The following is a 25,108-nucleotide window of genomic DNA, read 5'->3' on the forward strand; positions in this document are numbered from 1 at the left end:
TTCTATTAGACTTATTACAATATATTTTATTTATAATTATGTACATCATTAATACGGACAAACTGTCATTTCTCAGGAAAATAATAATCAATAAAACGCAAAATCAATAAAAATAACAAATCAATAAAACGCAAGATCCAAAAAATTTATATTCACGTTAACGAAAATAAAAATCAAGTATATTGTATAAGTATACAGTCGTCAAATTTTATCGCCAATCTAAAATCAAAATAATAATTATGTATAAAGCATAAAAAAATATAAATTTATATCATAAGATGCAAACAAAACAATTAACGTAAAATATGTACACTTATTATAAAAAAATACATATATATTTGTATATTTTATAATAATTATAAATTATATATTATTATAAAATATACAATAATACATATATAAAATATGTATTATAAATCAAAGTCTCTCTTTCTCCTTTCTGCTTTTCTCTTTTTTACAGCCACTTGCATCACCTGTATCACAAAAATGTCTTAATTTAGTCCGCACAAGTTAATATGACTGCTCGATGGCAGACGGCGAATCACGGAAGGAAGAGGTAGAAGAACGAGGGGACTCTAATCTGTCCACGTACACCGGTTTTCCGTTGTGTCGCATTCTAATGTGCTTATAAATATTCGACGAGCACTTGTCCCTTTTGCTGCAGTAAGGGCACTTGAATCTCGGCTCCTTCCCGCAGTCGTACTTCATGTGGGTCTTTAGCGTCTTCTTGTAAGTATAGCCGGCATTGCATCGGGGACAGTGATACGCCATTTTCCCAGACTGCCAGAAGGGCCCGTTTTCGTGCTTGACCTCGTTCTGGCTGCCACCGTAATTCACCCTCAGGATGTCCATGATACGGGCGTCGTAGGGCTGCAGGTATCGTCCTACGAACAGGAAGAAGAGGAACCACGATTAGTCCGGATCACGAACACTGGACGAGCGTGACGTAACTGTGGCCAGAACAGAAAAGAACGTAACAGGCGACACGATAAAAGGGAGAGATGAATGAGAGCAAGAGACGTAAACGAAGAGATCTCTCCGGATCGCGTCTGTGCCATCACAATCGGAGAGACGCGCGAGGGCGGCGAAGTAGCAAGGTAGAACGAGGACCAAGTAGAATGAGTTGATTATCCGCTGGCTCACCAAGTGATAGGGTACAACGAGGGATGATCTTGAGGAAGAAGGGAGACAATGTCGCAGTGTTAGAGATCTTATTATCGTGACCGAGTGCTACATCCACCAGAAGAATCTCGAAATATGAAGAAAACAGACTCTTCGCTGTAGATTCCTCGGGTATCGTACTCCTTCGCGACATCACCCGCCGGTCCGTCGAGTAATCGCGACGATCTCGTGGTAGGGAAGATCAGGGTTGATAATTCGCTTGACCGGCGCGGCGTCTCGACGAAAACGCCACTTATCTCTCGTGCGAGACGTCAGTCCGCACGTTATAGAGTCCTTGGTTCAGTATAGCCGATACGCCTGGATGTTGCTGCCTTTATGATGCATCCTGATGTGCCTGTAAGTGTTGGAGGACTTTCTGTCTTTCTTCCCGCAGTAAGGACACTGAAACCTCGGCTCTTTTCCGCACTCGTGCCTATAATGTGTCAGCATGTTGCTCTTCTTGCTGAAGGAGCTACCGCACCGCGGACAGAAGTATCTCTCCTCATGTTCGATTATTCGGCGACTCCTACGGAATACTGAAAAAGAAAACAGATCGAGATCGAGATCAGTGAAAGGATCCAAAGTTGCGAAATATGTCGATATTCCGCACAAGTGACGCAAAAACTCAAGAGGAAACTAATTTTATTGTTAAATTCAAAAAACAAAGCTGTAACCTTTCCCTATTAATATACTTACATGTTGCAGTATGATATCGTATTTGGCGATATATCCTAATGTCAATATTCGCTGCAAATTTTTTCTTTTATCTTATTGAATTATGTAGAAATCTTCTCGTGTTTAATCAAAATATTAAATAACAATGTTCTTAATCTAAAGAGTTTAACATATAATTAATAGATGTTAAAAAAAACAGAACCAAAAAGATGTACTAATTATACAAAGTATGTTATGAAATAAAAACATAAAAAAAAGTATGCTTAATTAACACGAATATTTGGAATTTAGATTAAATGTTACAAACATTAATTAAGGAGAACAATAAAAGAAATAATTAAAAAGATTTAATAAGAGAGAAAATTATATAAATGTATTGACGTCTATAATCTTGAGTTTAATTCTTTAGTTAAAAAAAATTATTATTTGTTGTTAATAATGAAAATTTGACAGTGAAAAAAATTGTTAATTAACGAATATATTTTCTCGTTGACTTCTCTTGCTTACAATTAGATCGACCCAACCATTGAACCTGAAAAAGAAAAGTATACTTTCCAATCGCGTAAAATTATCTTCAAAATATACTTTTTAAAAGAAATTATCAATGTTGTAGGGAATGCGAAAGGATAATAGTATTACGTTTTAATCGATCAATATAAACAACAACATTTATTGCTCAATGACCAAGAAGGTGTAATTACAAATCCACAGCGCAACATTTTATAGTGTAAATTTTGTCAAAAACGCGTAACTAGTAATTCATTAATCATTATTTATAACATTTTGTCGTTCTTTAACGTTTTAAGATTGAAAATCGAAAGAATTATATAAATAACTTACATACACAAATAAATAATTAACATCTTTAATACTTAGCATCTTTGAGGCCTGTTTGATTAAATGATAAAAGAATACTCGCACAGACAATAGAAATTCGCTAAATATATACCACTTCAAAAGAGGTCCTCTAGATCTTATATCCTTAAAAAAAATTTTTTAATCTTTTAAAAATAAAAATCTTAAGCATATTAAAATAAAACACGATACAAAATCTTCAAATCTAAAATCAATAAAAGTACGAACGGATAAATATATATTACAAGAAAACAGCGCACGCGTGTTATTAAAATTAATTTAAATAGATGACGTAATTCTTAAATTAACTCCTGTTGGTTAATTATTAAATCAACTAGTTAGACTAGTTAGCGAAATAGTTTAACTCGACTAGTCAGCGAAATAGTCTAATTTCGATAGACTCGTCAGTGTCGTATATTTAATTTGTCGATTATGGAAATTCATTAAAAACTCCTTCAAGTCAATCGTTAAATATTTTACGTCTCCAACGTGAACTCTCGTCAAAACATCATCCTTCTACAAATTTTCTACGAAACACTATGCATATAAAGTAAATTCATTACTGACATTCTGATGTTGATAAAAGTAATAATTCACAAATTTTCAAAAGAAAAATCTCTCGTGAAAAATCCTCCTCTATTGACAATAATATTTCGCATCTCTCTACTGCAATCGATCTGGCTTGAAGAAGGGCATATGCTTGTGAATCCTTCGCATATGCTTGTAAACGTTCGAGCTGTACTTGGACTGGTACTCGCAGTAGATGCATCGGAAGTAGCGTTTCTCACGATGATCGCCGCGGAATCGTTGGTGTCGCATTACAGAGTCCTTCGGCGAGAAACTGTGAGGCACGGCCGGAGGGGCGCAATGGGGAAAGCTGGACCAGCTATCGCTGTAGGGCATGGTTCTACCTGGAAGAATTGTTATAAGATCAGAAGAATTAAGCAAGCATTCTCGTTCGAGCTTACACAGCGCGCTCTCATAAATCAACGTCCCGACATTTTAATAATACACACACACTGTGATTCAGGCCGGACTTGGCCCCGGCCGCTGACCTGGAAGATATACTTATCACCGTTATAAGGGAACATACGCAACTTACGTGATATCAAGCGAAAACATAAAAAGCAAATCTACATTCGAACGCGCGAACATCGTCGGCATACTCTGAAGAATGATATCACTCTTCTTCGAGGATAATGATGATTAAAATACAGTCTACAAATTGGAAAAAAAGAAACTTAAATTCGTCATATCACCAAATGAGCGAATTATCTTTCTCGCGTCTCGTACTGTCGTCCTGTGACAATCCATTTAAATCGGTTCAACCTATTTAATTGGGTGAAAAAATGCATTCGGTAACTGGATGATGAGTTAGCCATAAAAATACAACATAAAATATGTCATGCTTTGTAATATAGTACTTATAAATAATACTCAAGGAAATAAGTTGACAAGATACTTCTTGTCGTTATATCATTTTACTAATAACTCATTATTTATAAAATATGTTTAAATACATACATATATATTTTTTTTTACATTTATATTAAGACATTGATATAAAGCATTATTAACGCATGCTGGTTACAAATCTTCGAATTAACTTTTAAATTTATCTTTGGGATCGTTGATTCTCCTATTTCAAATAATTCAAGGTAAAAGTATTCGTTCATTCTCCTATTTCAAATAATTCAAGGTAAAAGTATTCAATCGATTTAATATGAATTATTATACGATCAATTACGCATTAGAAATTATATGTTAAAAGTATAATCTTTTATTCACAAATAGAAAGTAAAGGATGCGCGAATTTCCTATTACTTCTGACAAAATAAATATCAATAAGTACTCCGACACGTAGGTAGTACAAATCTTTAATAAACGGCAAAAATAAAAATAAAGATGTTAATAAAGAATAAAATATAGGAATTAAGAAACATTTAAAAACATCGTTTTCGTTTTTCTTATCGCTTATTTGATGACAATTTTCACACGTTGGATACATCAGATGGAACGCAACACACAATACTTGAGTATTAAGAAAAACAAGAATTATATTATTAATGTATAAAGAATATCATTATCACATATCCGTAAAAAATGAATATAATTTATTCCCCATGATCTAATATGACTTCAAAATAACGCACATATATATCTTTTACATTAATTTCCAAAAAAATATAATTCCTTTCAAAAAATATAATAAAAATGAGAAACAAGATAATTATATTTTCTACTCTTAATCTTTCGATAGACATCTTAAATAATTTGAGAAAATATTTTTAATAATTTCAGTAAGAAGTAGTTCTCGCCTATATATATAATAGAGAACGTAGGAAATAAATTACTGATGGTAACGATACTGTTCGCAATTGACTGAAAATTGTAACTTTGTAAAAACGACAATGCATAAATTATCTTGTGCATTTCAAACAGATTTCAAGTATATATATGTATTATATGATTATATAAAACTTATTTATGACCGTTTTGTTTCTATTAGAACATACGAATTCGATTCTTAATGAAATACATGGGATTTCGCAGATTTCAAACTTTGCTTTTTACCTATTATTTGTACGAGAACGTTTCTACATCTTAAACAATCAACAGAGATAATTAAAAAAGTAATTTGATATTTCTGTCTCGTCAAAAAAAAATATCGAAGAGAAGTAAAAGATCTGGGAAATCTCTCATTATCTCATCATGTGTCAATATTTTCCACATTATCAGTTAATGTTAAAGAATAACGCTTGAAGATCATTATGCTTATTTCCAACGTGGTTAGGAAACTACGTATGTATGTACATGAGAAACCCCGTGAGAGAAAATAAAAATGACTATACTTCCTCATAGGCGAACCACATGCAAATTCTTTGATATATTATAAATATTCGCATCTTTCACACGCGTATAAAGTATTTCCAAAACTCGAATCGCGCCGATCCACCAATCTGCGCCAATTTCTAATAACGATTACTTTCGTCTGTGCATATAATTAACATAAATTAGATATAGTAATTACATTCTGTAACGCAACGTTAAAACTTTCACGGCTTTATCACAGAAACTTGTCATTTGGGCACAACTATAGTTTTTATCGTTTCAATGTTTTCTTCAGCGAATATGATTACCTATATTATCGAAACAAAAATAAGTAATCACGTCAATCATGAGTAATTTGCCAAATATAAAATTAATTTCTTATTTCACAAAAATCTACCAATTAGAAGCTAGATAGTCAATATTTATTGAAAGTATCAGAATTATTGTATTATATCCTCATAAAATTTAGCGCAAAATCAGTCATCATCATTATGAGATTTATACTTAAAACAATTTATTAATCTCATGCGATCAATTGAACCGTATTTGTATCTGCGATATAAATTTCCTCTTTGAAACATCCTAAAAGAGGAAGAGAGGGGGAAGGTATCTTGTTTCTGAGAGGGATAGGTTTAACTCTGGTGTACGTATATATAAATTAAACTACATCAGTCTCAGAAATCGTCTAATACAGAAAGCGTCTAATACAGCTTGACGAATCGCAGCTCCATGTTGCGGTGCTTTGCCCGGATGTGCCTGTATACAGCCTGCGTGTACTTGCTACGCATTTCGCAGTGCGGACACTTGAAGCGCGGCATGTCGACGCACTCGAGCCGGTAGTGCCGGCTCATGCCGCCGGAAGTGCGGAAGACACGGGCACACCTGGGACAGGGGAAGCCGCGCCGGTTCACGGAAGGTTGAAGTCTTAACGTATGACGGGAATTCCGCACAACGCCGTGATACTTCTGCAGGACGATCGGCCTGAAGTCTGCAAGCACAAATAGAGACGGGGTTCTGTATTAGAGCGGCCGACCACGCAACCTCGTATTCTCTTAATAGCGGGAGAATTTCGAGAAGCAGCGAAGAGAGAGGACGGGAAACGCGCAGGAATTTCGGGATGCCTCCTCCTCCTCGGGAGCGATCGAAGAAGATTGCCTCGATTTCATCTGCTCGAGAACCTAAGCCTGCATAGTGCGTGTACATCGGCCGAGCTTCTTCGGCATCAAAGCGTAAAATTAAGCTCGTTACATTTAAAACCATAAAACACTTCAATTAATTTTATTTTCGTAATATTGGATGGGACAGTCATACAGGACAAGTATTATTAACGATAGTTGTCGATGTAATTCACGGTTAAATTGTTCCTCCGAGAGCTCTCCGTCTCGATCTACAGATACGGACGGCCGATCAACCTTCGAGTGAATAACACACATCGAGCAAACGCCGTTTAAACAGGAACATTCACTGCCCTCAAGGAACACGCAAGTGAAACGATTTTGAGTTTATTGCCGATCGCGTGTACTGATATATGTGTCTTATTATGGTATATCGTACAGCGTTCTTCCCCGCCGTGGACTAGTAGAGCTTGTTCAGCGTGACCTTCTGTCCCGGGTGGATCTTCCTGATATGATTGTAGATCGAGTGGGACCACTTGCTGACGTGGCCACAATACGGGCACTGATAACGCGGCAGTGAGTCGCACTCGTATCTGTAATGCCGGTACATCGAGTAGCTCTGCGAGAAGGACTTCTCGCATTTCGGACAGTGATACCGCCGGCCGTGCGAGCCGACCGCGTTCTCCATCGTCTTCCGTAGATGCTGCTGCAGTCGTTGCTGATACGATCGTCGCGGCACCGTTTGAGATCGCTCCGCCTCGTTCCTCAGCCCGTCGCCCCACGATTCTGAAACCGATGTCATCTCGCGTTAATGATTATTCGCAGTGATAACTGTTGGCACGCGACTACGACCGCAAAACGGTCATACGCATGAAGCAAGGAAACCAACGGAGTCTCCTTCGTAAAAAAAAAAGAGGACGTTCGTGAACTATTTAAACGCGAATTGTGTAACTGTAACACAAACACGAACCGTGATCGAATCGCAATAATCTTGTTGTCCAACGCACCGGTATAGGCTGCATCCTCTCGACCGGTTAAATCCACGCTTTTCGAAAATTCTGTAGCAACCAGGATATTTTAAGCTTATAATTATCACGTTATAGATTATGTGCCTAACGTATTATTTTAATTACTACACGATAGATGTAGCGAACATATTTACGACGCTGCTAGTTTCTTCGTATTCATGATTAAAGATCTTGCGAACTCTGTAGCTGCAAATTTATCTAGAAAGGACTCTGTAACAAGACACACCTGTAATCGATTATCAACAGTTAATTTTCGGATTCATTTTGGTGCAGTTTTTACGCGAGATTTACCTCAAGTCCATCACAGTAGCGATATGACAGAAGAAACACGTTTAAATATTTCGTGAAAAAAATATTGTTGCTGCAATACGCCATAGCGATATTGTAAGAGAATATTGTCTGAATAATGGAAGGAATTGGATTTTTCTTCGTGTTTATTTCTTTTTACATTTGAGAACACTCTATGTACAATACAGTCTTGAATTGCTTCAAAGAAAACTTGCAGGTCTCAGTCCCCGAATACAAATGAATATCGGAGCAGCCCATTACACGTAAATTTGCAATAATTTAGTAAAGACGCGTATAAAATATAATACTGGCGAAAATACTTAAGTAGAACCAATCACAAATCGAATGTTCGATCAATTTTGCAACAGTCTCTTTAACGTTTTGCGCGTCAGCAAATCTTTTCGAAATTATTCTTTAACATACTCCTAATCCACGTAATGCACACTTCTTTCAATTCATGCCGATTTGATCGTGAATTGATTTGTCGGAAACGAAACTTCCACGTTTAAGTCATAAATACATTTGTACAAATGTAAATGGCAAGAAAAACAAAGATTCCCTTTATCCAGTTCGGCGAGTAGATTCCGAAAGTACAATCCCTTCGTTTCTTCACGCTGCCGCGCTGGTTCGCGATTCGTCGTGGCGATGAAGTCGCGCGAGCTCAGTAAAGCTTGACGAGCGTCACCGGCTCCTTCGGATGCATACACCTCACGTGCTGATAAATGTTCGAGGTCTTCTTGCTGCAGAGATTGCAGTACGGGCACTTATACCTCGGCGCTTTGCCGCACTCGTACCTGTAATGACCGAGCATGGTGTCCCGTCTGCCGTAACCGTTGTTGCAATTGGGACAGTGGAACTTGCCGGTGTCCAAATTGTACTGTATGTCGTACAATTCCCGTTTCTTATTACGTGCGTACTTCTTCCGGCGCATGACATGAAGCTCCACGGGCCTGCCACCTACAAAAGATCGTGCCACGGTCAACATCGTCGTTCGTTCGGGACCCGTCTCGGGAACATCCCGCTCGAGGATGAACGCACCAAGATTCCATGCAGAAGGAATATTCGCGGGAAGTAAATAAGTGAGGTACAGAGAGAATGAGAGAGCAGAAGTGAACCGGAGAATAAGACGTAAGACGCAAAAGAACGTAACAGTCGGAGTTACGTAAACGTAACTCTTGAGAGCATGTCGTTTTCCTTTTTCATTAAAAATTTTTTATTGAAAAACAGGCGCACGTTCGGTCGGTTTTATACATGACTAACAATAAGTACGTCGTTAGATAACGAGGCGCAATGACTTATCCTCATTTGATTCGTCGCAGACCTTTCGATGAAAAAGATACACCTCGAGTAGAGTGTTAATCTACTTCTACTTAACGTAATTTCCTTTTACTTGTGTCGCCGTCGAAAATTCGCGGTCAATTCAAGTTCTCTAAAAAATTTATTTTTTATAGAGAGACCAAATTGAGAGACCAAAATTAACTGTTGGGCTATTAACTAAGTATTAAATAAATGTTCATATGTAATACAATACATATCCAATATTCATATTAAAACATTCTTTGCGGAACTAGACGAATAAAGGAACAAAAAACGGCGATTCAAATTATGGAAAGGGAAGAACATAGAACGTGAAGACCAATCTTCCCAAATCTGATGTCCAATACAAGTGTTCTACTGCAACGCGCGCTATATTCCAAATATACAACGTAACGAACGAAAGTAACATTTAATAATCGCTAACAGGTACAAAAAGACGACGTTCTATCGATAACTTATTAACGAATAAGGCTCCAGTCGAATAGATATTTGTCACCCGCTTGTCTCTCGACTACTGTCGGGTGGAGAGAACGCAAACGCGTGGGCACGCGGGGCGGATCGCGCGTTAAATCGACGCTCGCACGGGGTGCCGTTAATCGCGCGTGCCGTGCGCGGCCGCGCGGCTTGTCCTAGAAGAGCGTGTTGCAGACGACCAACTTGGACGGGTGCTTGTGCCTGATGTGGTCCTGCACATTGAACTTCTTTTTGCTAAGCATGCCGCAGTAGGGGCACTCGAAGCGCGGCGGCTTGCCGCAGTCGTACTTGTAGTGGGCCGTGACGGCGCTCTTCGTGGAATAGCTCTTGCGACAGCGCGGACATTGGAAGCGGATCCTCATCTTCCTCGTGCCCCTGCTGCCCAGACCGATCCCCTCGGGCCACGGTAATATTTGTAGAAACGCTGAAAAAGACACGGAAGCACGCGGTTAGCTCAGTTGGATCCGGCGCGTGTCCGGGACCTCTTCCGAGGTCGCGGGAGGGGGAGGGGGGTGATGAATCTTGCGAGTAAGTTCACGACCCACGTATTCTCTTTCTTTTTCTCGTTCTATCTCTCAAACACTCCGAAGCAAACAACACGCAGCACACTCGCGTGAGAAAACGACTCTCGTGAAGCTTCGAGAAAGATTCGAACAGAATTGCGAACTACTTTATGTGTATGCCGGCAATTACTTGAAAGATTGGTTCAACTAGATACGATAAACTATTTAAATCAACTCAATGAAGAGAATACTCCCGAAGGCAATTATTTTAAGTACCTTACTTCCATCCTCACGTACACATGAGGATAGAATAAAACTCGCATTGTTTAGTAAGAAACGAACAAATAAAGCAGTTAAAGATATCCTCAACAAGCTGTGCACGAACGGACTGCGCGGTAATCTATCTATCGATTAAATGTCGAATGATGAGAACCAGATGAAATGTGTCTGCGAAGATAGAGTGTTAGTCCGAAAGGTAATCGTGCGTCTAGCTACTTCAAAACTCACGGTACGAGATGCGGTCGTTTCCGCGAATTATCGTCCAAGTGATCCACGATCTAAGGATGTCTTATTGTCCTGCAAAAAAAATAGATATTAATAAAATAAACCACAGTCGGTCTAGATTCGTTAATTGATGCTTTCGAACTTCGCGTACAGAGGATTCCTAAGTTGAAGATAACTTCTACGATCTGTTAAGAATAAAACTAGAATATAAAGGATAAAAATCGGGATGATTATATTCGATAAACCTCTTTATTTAATTCGTTATTTAATACTACTTATTAATTATTAAAAATAGATGTTACGTCAATATTTTCACTCAGAGTAGAAATTACTCGACATTTAGTAATTAGATTAATGCACTATACAACACCTTGGTCTTGAATATAAGAAAGTTTAACAATTCCAACTTTCAATCCGCGATGCTTGACGCGTATATGTTTGTAGACATTGTTGGACCACTTGCTCTTCATGTTACAGTAGGGACACTGAAATCGCGGCAAGTAACCGCAATCGAATTTCCAATGTCGCAACATGTGATGCATGCGCCGATAGCTCTTATGACACTTCGGGCACGAGTGCCTAACAACAAATTCATTTCCCTATGTTATTAATAAGAAATTAAAGAACAAAAATTTATTAATAATTTATTAACAAATTAATATTCAATTTTATTAAATGCATGTACATTACACAAAAAATTACCCTGACAAGGAAAATTTAATCAAATTATATTTCGTATAATCGTATTTAATCAAAATTTAACTATATGCCTCTTGCAGTTTGTGAGAAATAGTTGCAGTATATCATCGTGATTATATAAAAAAATTAAAAAATTATCAAGAATAAATATAATAAATAAAAAAGAAAAATAGCATAATTAAAAAAAATAATCCTAGTAATACTTAACGATTTCATGTATCAGATACATGAATAAATCAGTATATCAATACTTTCCATCTCACCTCCCATCATCGTCCGTGTAAACTATATTCCATGATGACTCTTCCTGATTTTGTTCTTGTTGTGGTGGTGATTCGACTTCCTGTGTCGAGACTGACGTCGACATACACGAATCTGAAAGCAAAAATGGGAAATCATGGTGAAAAGACATTCATGTGACAAATTACGTTGACGTTCCGAGATTGATTGATGGAAAAAGAAATGAACATCACAAAACACGAGAAACCCATGGGATAATACTTTATTAGTCTCAATTGTATATTTTGCTATTATCATGCATTTATCACGAAAACGCGTATTCTCATAGACAAATTAACATGGTTAATGTGGGTAGTGAAAGTGTTGATCTCGATGCTAGAATAATATCAGCGAGCCGCTGTTTTATAATCCTCGCACGATCGATGTTATCTTTCGGACCTTTATGTACAAATTGTCTATATATACAAATTTACAAGTCGCATCAAGAAGTCGCAGCCCCCTTCGGGTGCGGTAAGCTTTTTATTAATAAACATCTTTCTCACAGAGACCTTCCCTAAAGAAAGTTCACTACTCGCCTTAAGATCAATGCCTCGAGAGAAACCTCCGACGTGTCTTCCACTTCTTCATGCAATCAAAACTTCGTCGTCTACTTCATGCATAAACTCAATTAGCATAAACTTTGCGGTTTTCATGGGAGAAAAACTACGTGAATGTGTGTGTAGGTTGCACATCAACTATAAACATAATTCAAAATATTTGACAATTTATTAAAGTTAAAAAAAAATTCACCTAAAATATCTCAGACATTTAATAACGTATATTTTTATAATATATAAAAGTTTCCGTATAAAAAACAAAGTAAAAAAGAAATCAAGATTGAAGTAATAAAGTAGTTGCCGATATAATCTTTCGCAGCGATTCACCAGTTTAAATTAAATGTAATTTCAAAACGCGACCAGAACAATTTCGGGCTAATTTATCAAAATAATCAGAGCCTCAGTTATTTCACACGTAGTGCTTCTTATTCGTGACAACGTCGATTACGAAGATGCGCATTTCACGATTCTGCATCCTGCAATGATGTGCCTGTTCATATTCGTGATTTCCGTTTTCAAACATATTTCGCAGTAAGGACATTTGAATCTGAGCCGCTAATCGCAGTGTATTCGGGTTTTATTTCCTATGAAAGTCTGTCGGACACTTCTGATAATAAAACCTAAAATTCTTACACTTTAACACGCAATGTCGGTCGACTAAAACGTCATGCTAAAATTCGCCTGAATACGAGCGTGTAACGTAGACTGATGTGTGCGATAACGAAAAGAAGAAAAATGGTCGATCTATCTGGAAGAAACCATCTAGGACTTTGCGAACAGAAAAGTATCGAAATGTGTAACGCGACAAACAATGGAAAAATAATATTCTCTAACAGAGAAAAACTGGGAAACCATTCGACAGAAATATTTCTTTCAACCTAATAGCTACCGGAAAAATGAACAAGAATCCTAAATAGTACTTAATAATTGATAAAAGAAATGCAACTTTTATTTCATATACGTTGTACAAGAAAAATAAAGAACATTGTATTAACATTGTATTAACCTTTAGAGGACGGAAAGCCGGTTTTTAGGCTCCACGGGAGTCGCATATTTTTCACGGTGATAAAAAGTCATAAAAAAAACCTGCCCGTCCTTTAAAAGTTAAACAGAAAGATTTCCTAGCGATGATGTGAACTTCCCGGTAACGGTGGGATATTCTGCGACCATTCGTTCAATTTGGGCTGCGAGCTCGTCAAGATCGCTATTCCGTTACTCTGCATCAGGTTATCCTTGGAATAGTAGTCGCTCGTGCGCGAGATGTCGATGGTGAAAACTGACTGATTCTCGTGCAGGCGTTTCACGTGCTTGTAAGTGTCCGAAGGGTATCGCGATATGTACATGCAGTAAGGGCATTTGTAACGCGGCTTCTTGCCGTTGCAGGCGCTTATCACGTGCCGCTTCAGGTGACACTTCTTCGCGTAATTGTTGGGACAGTTCAAACACTGATACGGTCTTACGTTCCAGGGACAATAAGAATACCACGGATGGAATTCTGAAACACACAAACAACACCAATGCCAATACCGACTTGTCCGATTTGTCAGGGTGAAAGCGTAAAGTCGCAGCGCAATAATCTTAATGTAATGATACATGTTTTTATACGGAAAACTTTCGTCTTATGGAAAATATATGATATTTTTCATCAAAGAGAAGATAAAGAGGCACATAAACTCGAGGTATGTCAAGATTACTAAAAGATGGAGGACAAAGGTGAGAATTTCAATATATTTCCACAAAAACATCATATTAATCCATGCGATATTTTTAACATCCCACATGAGATAAAGATTGGAAAAATCAGATTTTTGAAATTTTAGTACAATAATCATTATACACATTACACATACATACGTGTTATGATAAGAACGAATTGTATATAGACATCTACGGAACGTCAAACGAAGAAGACTCGTGTTTGTCGTATGTCACTATAAAGTCAATTTTTCGCCGAGTTATAGCGTTTCGAAAATCCGGCGCGCGTGTGTGCCATGTATCTGTGTGCGAGCGTACGTGTACCACGTGCTAGGGCCATGGCACATAAAAGAACTTAAGCAATAAGACTTAAGCAGTACGCAAATTGACCAATTTGAGAATTTGTCAGTATTTCAGAATTCTTGACTGTCATTGGTCCATTTGCTTACTGCTTAAGTTTTTCTATGTGCCATGTATCATTCTGCGCTACTATCAGCTGATCGTAGCAGCCACGTGCTCCGCCATAAACAAGAAGTGAGTGGCCTCGTATGCGCGCGCGAGCGCTTCGGCTCCGGCTCTAAATCAAAATCATAGATCGATATAATCGTATATATCTTCGCGAAGAAAAAATCGTAGCGGGCTGTTTTTGGACTCGTTCGAAAGCTGAAATTACAACGCATTTAATGAGCGTAAAATCTTTTATCTTCGATTAGTAGTGTTTACGAGATATCTCCATTTTTTTTAATTCTTTTAAAAAATTAAATTTGTCCCAAAAATCCATTATCGTCGGTTAGTGCAAATCGTCGTACGTTTAAATTACGATATCTTGACTCAGATTATGATTTCCTAAAACAAATTGCGTTAAAAAGCACGTAATATCCCGTAGTATAATATCAAAACCAAAAACTATTTTATCTTTGTTTATTTAAGATATGTAATGTAAAAATTTTGATTTTATATATAGCAGTCTTATAAATAGACCATCTGAAAATATTGTCAATTTGATAAGAATACGTTTCTCTCCCGCAATTGTTGCTTTATTCCTATGTACCTACAAACATTTATGAATTTAGACGCCATTACATCTAATGTAAGAATGAATATATACACTGAATTGAGCATATACAAGAACATGTATTAACAATAGAAACAAGATTCGTCGTTATTTTGCTTAATCAATTCAGACAAAATTACAGAAAATATGGATATTATATATGAATACACATATACACAGATAAAATTATACTGCATCACACTTGATGTAAAACTATAATTATTCCATGATTTTGTATAAACTTCACATTTAAACTTACAAAAATACACGTAAGGTAAAAATTAACAAATTAATAGTATTTATCTATCTACCAATTCTAAGATAACAAACGGAATTTTTATTGTCACGCATTTTAAATACGGAAATACGGAAATACAGGAATACAGATGGAAGAGCTTAATAAAAATGTTGACGTTTGTATGCCTTTTTTCTCTTTTCATATATCAATAAATAAATATTCAATGTTCATTTACTACGAAACAGGAAATAGAGATATTGAAAAACGCGGCTAAATATAAAAAAATAAGTAATAAATGAAAAAATAATTATTAAATTTTGCTTGTTATTTTGTCTCGATGTTAAATAATATTTGCAAATAATGACTTAATTTATATTTAACTAATGTAATGATAAAAATTTGAGATCCTGAAAGAAAAACATGATGTGATGCATGTAAGTCGCCGTAAAATTAATATGTTTCATATAAACCATGATCTTAATAACATTAAAAATTTATTGAATAGCAATTTTTAATTGATGTTTACAGTAATACCTCTTATTTGTCTTAAATACAGCGGATGTAAGAGAAATTTAAATATAAATATGGCTAATACACAATAAGATTTTAATTTAAAACTGTAATTTAAGACTGTAACCACATATTCAACTTCATTGTTTTTAAAAATAATTTTCTGTCAACTTAATAAAACTTTTTCTTCTAACAAATAATATTCCGCTCAATGTGCAATTGAATTCTTTACATCCGACCACAATTTGTACAAATATTTACCTTGCTAAACAACCCGTATTGTCTTTATAATATTTCATAAAATCGCAAAAAATTCACTGGAAATTATACTGCTGAAAAACATCAATTACATAGACATCGTGGTTCGGATGCTTGATTCGAATATGTTTCCGTATGTCGGCCTTGACCTTGCATATGTAGTCGCAGTAGGGACACTTGAACCTGGGCTTCTGGCCGCATTGGTAGCGAAGGTGGCTCTGCAGGTTCCTTTTCCACGCGAAGACGCTCGGGCAATTCGGATTAGGACACGCAAACTTGATGCACCTCATTCTCTTGGTGTTCTTGGTCCTCTTGCGAAGATAGGGCGTAGGTTCTTTATCTGAAAAATAACGACTCGTTCGCGATAAAATGCTCAGAGATGTTCGTCGAGATGCGTGCGAAAAGACAGAGTTCGTGCTGCTAATCGTTTCTTAAACCTCGGAACGAAAAAAACGCCACTACTATTCGAAATTGCAATCGCAATTTTTGAGGGTTCTTGTTCACACGAGGTGCTCATATTACAAACGTTCCATACAGTTACAAATATCACATAAATTTCACACTTTTTCTTTAATTCTCATTGTCAGTTTCCAATAGTAACAATTTTTAATTATTGATGTCTGTAACACAAATGTTGAACCTTAATTTTTTTAATATATAAAAGTATATTTTCTATATAAACATAGGAACTTCCAATACATATATTCCAATGTGTGCAAGAATATCGTCAATAAAGATTTCTTTGCATTTTACCAAAAGTCAGAATAACTATAATTTTTAAAGAAGGAAATCAAATTTATAGCAAGATAAAATTTGGAATTTTTTTCATTATGAAAAAATTAAAATAATCACTTTTATTTGTTTTAAATACAGCGAATAAAATAAAAAAAATTTGAACATATGGCAAGTGTACTCAGACCTCAGACTGTAATTTAAATTAAAAAAAAAAAAACACACTTTAACTTTATTGTTATCAAAAACGATCTCTTGTTAACTTAACAAATAACACATTCCCTTGTATCCTAGCAAACAACATTCCGCTCAATATCGATGGCATAGACATAGCGCTTCTTATGCCGAAACCGAATGTGTCTCTTTATGTTGGTATTCAACTTGGATATGTAGTCGCAGTAGGGACACTTGAACCTAGGCTTCTGGTCACAGTAGCGAAGATGTCCAAGCAGTTTGCTTCGCAACCCGAAGACTTTCCGGCAATTCGAATTAGGACACGGAAACTTGGCGCACCTCCTCATTCTCTTGGTATTCTTGATTCTCTTGCGAAGATGGGGCGTCGATTCTTTGCTATCTGAAAAATAACGATTTATTCGCGATAAAATGTTACAGAGATGGTCGTCGAGACGCGTGCGAAAAGACAGAGTTCGTTCTGCTAATCGTTTCTTAAACCTCGGAACGAAAAAAACGCCATTACTATTCGAAATTGCAATCGCAATTTTTTAGGGTTCTTGTTCACGCGAGGTGCTCATATTACTTAAACTAAAAACGTCCCATACAGTTAAAAATATCACATAAATTTCACACTTTTTCTTTAATTCTCATTGTCAGTTTCCAATAGTAACAGTTTTTAATTATTGATGTCTGTAACAAAAGTGTTGAACCTTAATTTTTTTAATATATAAAAGTATATTTTCTAAACATAGGAACTTCCAATACATATATTCCAATGTGTCCAAGAATATCGTCAATAAGATTTCTTTGCATTTTACCAAAAGTCGGAATATCTATAATTTTTAAAGAAGAAAATCAAATTTATAGCAAGATAAAATTTGGAATTTTTTTCATTATGAAAAAATTATTACAATAATCACTTTCATTTGTTTTAAATACAGCGAATACAATAGAAAAAATTTGAACATAAAATATGGCAAGTGTACTCAGACTGTAATTTAAATTAAAAAAAAAAAAAAAAACACACTTTAACTTTATTGTTATCCAAAACGATCTCTTGTTAACTTAACAAATAACACATTCCCTTGTATCCTAACAAACAACATTCCGCTCAACATTGATGACATAGACATAGTGATTCTTATGCAAGCGTTGAATGTGCCTCCGTATGTCTTTCTTGAACTTGGACATGTAGTCGCAATAGGGACACTTGAACCTCGGCTTCTGGCCGCAGTGGTAACGAATGTGGGTCTGCAGGTTGTTTTTGCACGTGTAGGCGCTCTGGCAATTCGGATTAGGACACGAAAACTTGGCGCACCCCCTCATTCTCTTGGTGTTCTTGACCCTCTTGCGAAGATGGAGCGTCGATTCTTTGCTATCTGAAAAATAACGACTCATTCGCGATAAAATATTACAGAGATGGTCGTCAAGACACATACGAAAAAAATTTGTACCGCTAATTGTTTTTTAAACCACAAAACGAAAAGACGCCATTATTATTCAAAACTGCAGTCGCAATTTTTGAGAACTCTGAACCTTCTTGTTCATGTAAAATGGTCTATTTTATTTAAACCAAAAACGTTCCATACAATTACAAATATCACATAAATTTCACACTTTCTCTTTAATTCTCATTGTCACAGTTTTCAATAGTAACAATTTTTAATTATTTGATGTCTATAACAAAAATGTTGAATCTTATTTAATTAATCTTAATTTTAACTAAACAAATAACACATTACCTTGTATCCTAACAAACAACATTCCGAACAATATCGATGACATAGACATAACAGTTCTTATGCTTGGCTTGAATGTGCCTTTTTATGTCGAACTTGAACTTGCATGCGTAGTCGCAATAAGGACACTTGAACCTGGGCTTCTGGCCGCATTCGTAGCGAAGATGTCTATACAAGTTGTGTTCCAGGCCAAAAGCGCTCCGGCAATTCGAATTAGGACACGAAAACTTAACGCACTTCATTTTCTTGATCTTCTTGGTCTTCTTGTGAAGATAGGTCGTCGGTTCTTTGTTACCTGAAAAATAATGACTCGTTCGCGATAAAATGTTCCAGAAATAGTCGTCAAAACATACAAAAAAAGTTCGTATTGCTAAATCGTTTTTTAAACCGCAAAACGAAAAAAAAACGCCATTATTATTTGAAACTGCAATCACATTTTTTCAGGGCTTTGAACGTTCTTGTTCATGTGAGGGGCTCCATTTTATTTAAACTAAAAACGTTCCATACAATTACAAATACCACATAAATTTCACATTTTTTTAATTCTTGCTGTCAGTTTTCGATAATAACAATTTTTAATTACTTGATGTCTACAACAAAAGTACTAAATCTTAATTTTTCAAATATATAGGTGTAGTTTTAAAAGATAGAAATTTCTAATATATATTCTAATGTGTACAAGAATATACTCTATAGTCCGTAATAATTTCCTCGCATTTTAGCAAAGGTCAGAATAGCTATATTAAAAAAAAATTAATTTTATAGCTGAATAGCATTTGCAATTTATGCAATTATGAAAAAATTACAATAATATCTATCATTGTCATGCAGTGGATATAATAGATACTTCAACATAAAATATGGCAAGTACAACATTAAGATTTTAATACAAGATTGTAAAAAGAACATACATAAACTTCACTGTTACAAAAAATGATCTCTTGTTAACTTAAGAAATAATACACATTTCTTCGTACTCTAACAAACAACATTCCGCTCAATATCGATGACATAGACATAGCAGTTCTGATGCCTGGTTTGAATGTGTTTCTTTACATCGGCCTTGAACTTGCATATGTAGTCGCAGTAGGGACACTTGAACCTGGGCTTCTGGCCGCATTGGTAGCGAAGATGTTTCTGCAGGTTGAATTTCAACCCAAAAGCGCTCTGGCAATTCGGATTAGGACACCAAAACTTGACGCACCTCTTTTTCTTGGTGTTCTTGGTCCTCTTGCGACGATAGATTATGGGTTCTTTGTTATCTGAAAAATAACGACTCAGTGGCGACAAAATGCTTCAGAGATGCTTGTCGAGACACGTGCGAAAAAGAAAAGTTCATACCGCTAATCATTTTTTAAACAGCGAAACGAAAAAAACACTTATTTGGGCGGAAAATCGCAAATAATTAATTAAAGCAATATCCGCTTGTCCATGTTAATATTCTCCTTCACTCTCGAAACAGCGATTACAATTTTTGGGGACTCTGAACGTTCTTGCTCCTGTGAGATACTCCATTTTATTTAAACTAAACGCTCCATACAATTACAAATATCACATAAATTTCACATTTCTTTAATTCTTGGTGTAAGTTTTCAATAATAACAATTTTTAATTACTTGATATCTATAAAAAAAGTACTAAATCTTAATCTTTCAAATATATAGGTGTAGTTTTAAAAGACAGAAAATTCTAATATATATTCCAATGTGTACAAGAAGTGTACTCTATAGTCCGTAAAGATTTCCTCGCATTTTAACAAAGGTCAGAATAGCTATATTTAAAAAAAATTAATTTTAGAGCTGGATAGCATTTGCAATTTATGCAATTATGAAAAACTTACAATAATAACATAACATTTATTTGTTTCCAATACAGCGAATATAATAGAAATTTAAAACATAAACCTTAATTTCATCGTTACCACATACGATCTCTTGTAAACTTAAGAATAATATCCTTTGTATCCTAACAAACAACATTCCGAATAATATCGATGACATAGGCATAACGGTTCTTATGCTTGCGCCCAATGTGCTTTCTTATGTCGGCTTTGCGCTTGCATATGTAGTGGCAGTAGGGACACTTGAACCTGGGCTTCTGGCCGCATTCGTAGCGAAGATGGTGCCGCAAGCTGAATTTCAACCCAAAAGCGCTCTGGCAATTCGGATTAGGACACCAAAACTTGACGCACCTCTTTTTCTTGGTGTTCTTGGTCCTCTTGCGACGATAGATTATGGGTTCTTTGTTATCTGAAAAATAACGACTCAGTGGCGACAAAATGCTTCAGAGATGCTTGTCGAGACACGTGCGAAAAAGAAAAGTTCATACCGCTAATCATTTTTTAAACAGCGAAACGAAAAAAACACTTATTTGGGCGGAAAATCGCAAATAATTAATTAAAGCAATATCCGCTTGTCCATGTTAATATTCTCCTTCACTCTCGAAACAGCGATTACAATTTTTGGGGACTCTGAACGTTCTTGCTCCTGTGAGATACTCCATTTTATTTAAACTAAACGCTCCATACAATTACAAATATCACATAAATTTTACATTTCTTTAATTCTTGGTGTAAGTTTTCAATAATAACAATTTTTAATTACTTGATATCTATAAAAAAAGTAAAAATCTTAATCTTTCAAATATATAGGTGTAGTTTTAAAAGACAGAAAATTCTAATATATATTCCAATGTGTACAAGAAGTGTACTCTATAGTCCGTAAAGATTTCCTCGCATTTTAACAAAAGTCAGAATAGCTATATTTAAAAAAAATTAATTTTAGAGCTGGATAGCATTTGCAATTTATGCAATTATGAAAAACTTACAATAATAACATAACATTTATTTGTTTCCAATATAATTTATTTGTTTCCAATATAATTTCCAATATAGCGAATATAATAGAAATTTAAACATAAAATATGGCAAGTATACTAAGACTGTAATTTAAGGTTTTAAAAACATAAACCTTAATTTCATCGTTACCACATACGATCTCTTGTAAACTTAAGAATAATATCCTTTGTATCCTAACAAACAACATTCCGAATAATATCGATGACATAGACATAACGGTTCTTATGCTTGCGCCCAATGTGCTTTCTTATGTCGGCCTTGCGCTTGCATATGTAGTCGCAGTAAGGACATTTGAACCTGGGCTTCTGGCCGCAATGGTAGCGAAGGTGGCTCTGCAGATGCTTTTTCCACACAAAGTCGCTCCGGCAATTCGAATTAGGACACGGAAACTTGGCGCACCTCATTCTCTTGGTGTTCTTGGTTCTCTTGCGAAGATAGGGCGTCGATTCTTTGTTATCTGAAAAATAACGGCTCATTCGCGATAAAATGTTCCAAAGATGGTCGTCAAGACACATACGAAAAAAGTTCGTACCGCTAATTGTTTTTTAAACTACAAAACGAAAAGACGCCATTATTATTCGAAACTGCAGTCGCAATTTTTGAGAACTCTAAACGTTCTTGTTCATGTGAAATGCTCCATTTTATTTAAACCAAAAACGTTCCATACAATTACAAATATTACATAAATTTCACATTTTCTCTTTAATTCTCATTTTCAATAACAACATCCCGAACAATATCGATGACATAGACATAACGGATATGCTTGCGCTTGATGTGCCTTTTTATGTCGGTCTTGCGCTTGCATATGTAGTGGCAAAAGGGACACTTAAACCTGGGCTTCTGGCCGCATTCGTGGCGAAGATGGTGCCGCAAGCTGCATTTCAACCCAAAAGCGCTTCGGCAATTCGGATTAGGACATGAAAACTTGACGCGCCTCTTTTTCTTGGTGTTCTTGGTCTTTTTGCGACGAGAGATTGTGGGTTCTTTATTATCTAAAAAATAACAACTCACTGGCGACAAAATGCTCCAGAAATGCTAGTCGAGACACGTGCAAGAAAGAAAAGTTCGTAAATTGTACCGCTACATTTTTTAAACAGCGAAACGAAAAAATCACTCTTATTTGAGCGAAAAATCGCAAATAATTAATTAAAACAATATCCGTTTGTCTATGTTGATCTTCTCCTTCACTCTCGAAACAGCGATCACAATTTTTGGGGGCTCTGAACGTTCTTGCTCATATGAAATACTCCATTTTATTTAAACTAAACGATCCATACAATTACAAATATCACATAAATTTCACATTTCTTTAATTCTTGCTGTAAGTTTTCAATAATAATTTTTAATTACTTGATATCTACAAAAAAAGTACTAAATCTTAATCTTTCAAATATATAGGTGTAGTTTTAAAAGATAGAAAGTTCTAATATATATTCCAATGTGTGCAAGAATATACTCTATAGTCCGTAAAGATTTCCTCGCATTTTAGCGAAGGTCAGAATAGCTATATTAAAAAAAATTTAATTTTATAGCTGAATAGCATTTGCAATTTATGCAATTATTATGAAAAAATTACAATAACAACTTCATTTGTTTCTAATACAGCAAGTATTATATAATAGAAATTTGAACATAAAATATAGCAAGTATACTAAGATTGTAATTTAAGATTTTAAAAACATAAACCTTAACTTCATCGTTACCAAACCCGATCTCTTGTAAACTTAAGAATAATACACATTCCTTTGTATCAACAAACAACATTCCGAACAATATCGATGACATAGACATAACGATTCTTATGCTTGCGCTCAATGTGCTTTTTTATGTCGATCTTTCGCTTGCATCCGTAGTGGCAGTAGGGACACTTGAACCTAGGCTTCAGGCAACAGTAGCGAAGATGACTCTGCAGGTTGCCTTTGTACCCGAAGGCTCTCTGGCAATTCGCATTAGGACACGGAAACTTGACCAATTTCTTAGACCTCTTCCGACGATAGGTCGTGGATTCTTTGTTATCTGAAATATAACGATTCGTTAGCCATAATATGCTCGTCGAGACACATGCGAAATAGCAAAGTTCGTACCGCTAATCATTTATTAAACAGCAAAACGAAAAAAAAACACTTCTATTTAAGCGGAAAAGCGCAATAAATTAATTAAAGCAAGATCCGCTTTTCCATGATGATTTTCTTCTTCACTCTTGAAACAATCTGCGATCACAATTTTCAGTAGAGTTTTTATAATAAGAGTTAAGCCAATGTGGCGGCGATTTGTGATTGGTCCCGCCATATGTTTCAGCCAAGTTAGTGGAAGTGAGACAAGCTATCATGGTCGCCGTATGCTTCAGCCAAAAAGTTAGTGGGAGTGAGACAAAGCTATAACGGTGTCCTAACTCTTATTATAGGAACTCTAATTTTTAAGCCTCTGAACGTTCTTGCTCATGTGAGATGCTCTATTTTATTTAAACTAAATGTAATTTAATTGTATGCTCCATACAATTTCAAATATCACACAAAGTTCACACCTTTCCTTTAATTCTTGTTGTCAATTTTCGATAATTTTTAATCACTTAATGCCTATAACAGAAGTGTCGAATATTAACTTTATTAATATATAATGTATTTTCGAAAGATAAAAATTTCTAATATATATTCCAATGTGTACAAGAATATACTCTATAGTCCGTAAAGATTTCCTCGCATTTTAGCAAAGGTCAGAATATAGCTATATTTCTTAGAAAAAAAAAATTAATTTTATAGGTGAACAGCATTTGCAATTTATGCAATTATGAAAAAATTACAATTACAACATTCATTTGTTTCCAATACAGCAAGTATAATAGAAATTTGAACATAAAATATGGCAAGTATACTAAAATTGTAATTTAAGTTTTAAAAACATCAATCTTAACTTCATCGTTACCAAACCCGATCTCTTGTAAACTTAAGAATAATACACATTCCTTTGTATCAACAAACAACATTCCGAACAATATCGATGACATAGACATAGCATTTCTTATGCTTGGCTCGAATGTGCCTCTGTACGTCGGCTCTGTACTTGCATACGTAGTCGCAGTAGGGACACTTGAACCTAGGCTTCAGGCAACAGTAGCGAAGATGACTTTGCAGGTTGCCTTTGTACCCGAAGGCGCTCTGGCAATTCGCATTAGGACACGGAAACTTGACCAATTTTTTAGACCTCTTCCGACGATAGGTCGAAGATTCTTTGTTATCTGAAAAATAACGATTCGTTAGCCATAAGATGCTCGTCGAGACACATGCGAAATAGCAAAGTTCGCGCCGCTAATCATTTATTAAACAACGAAACGAAATAAACACTTCTATTTAAGCGAAAAAGCGTAAATAATTAATTAAAACGAGATCCGCTTTTCCATGTTGATTTTCTTCTTCACTCTCGAAACAATCTGCGATCACAATTTTTAGTAGATTTCCTAATTGGCTTAATAAGAATTAAGCCAATGTGGTGACGATTTTTAATTGGTCCCGCCATATGTTTCAGTCAAGTTAATGGGAGTGAGACAAAGCTATAACGGTGTCC

General features: G+C 35.6%; 1 protein-coding gene across 25 annotated transcripts in view; it reads right to left on the reverse strand.

Moving 5' to 3' along the window:
* Positions 1-25,108, reverse strand: part of LOC139812891 (uncharacterized) — a 168,280-nt gene that overhangs the window by 58,982 nt on the left and 84,190 nt on the right. For 2 of the 25 annotated variants that reach the window (XM_071778042.1, XM_071778022.1), the window contains exons 7-8: positions 11,715-11,826; positions 11,097-11,331 (exon numbers count right to left, since the gene is read on the reverse strand). The exons of 18 other annotated variants lie outside the window; for them this stretch is intronic. In XM_071778042.1, the coding sequence (XP_071634143.1) occupies positions 11,112-11,331; positions 11,715-11,826 (332 nt within the window). In that variant the 3' untranslated portion in view covers positions 11,097-11,111. Of the gene's footprint in view, positions 1-2,486; positions 3,603-10,047; positions 10,170-10,745; positions 10,825-11,096; positions 11,332-11,714; positions 11,827-13,214; positions 13,783-25,108 lie in introns of those variants that run through there. 5 more of the 25 variants (XM_071778030.1, XM_071778018.1, XR_011731971.1 and 2 more) reach the window with 4 other exon arrangements.

The sequence above is a fragment of the Temnothorax longispinosus genome, chromosome 5 (assembly GCF_030848805.1).
Source record: "Temnothorax longispinosus isolate EJ_2023e chromosome 5, Tlon_JGU_v1, whole genome shotgun sequence".
In the NCBI taxonomy this organism is placed as follows: Eukaryota; Metazoa; Arthropoda; class Insecta; order Hymenoptera; family Formicidae; genus Temnothorax; species Temnothorax longispinosus.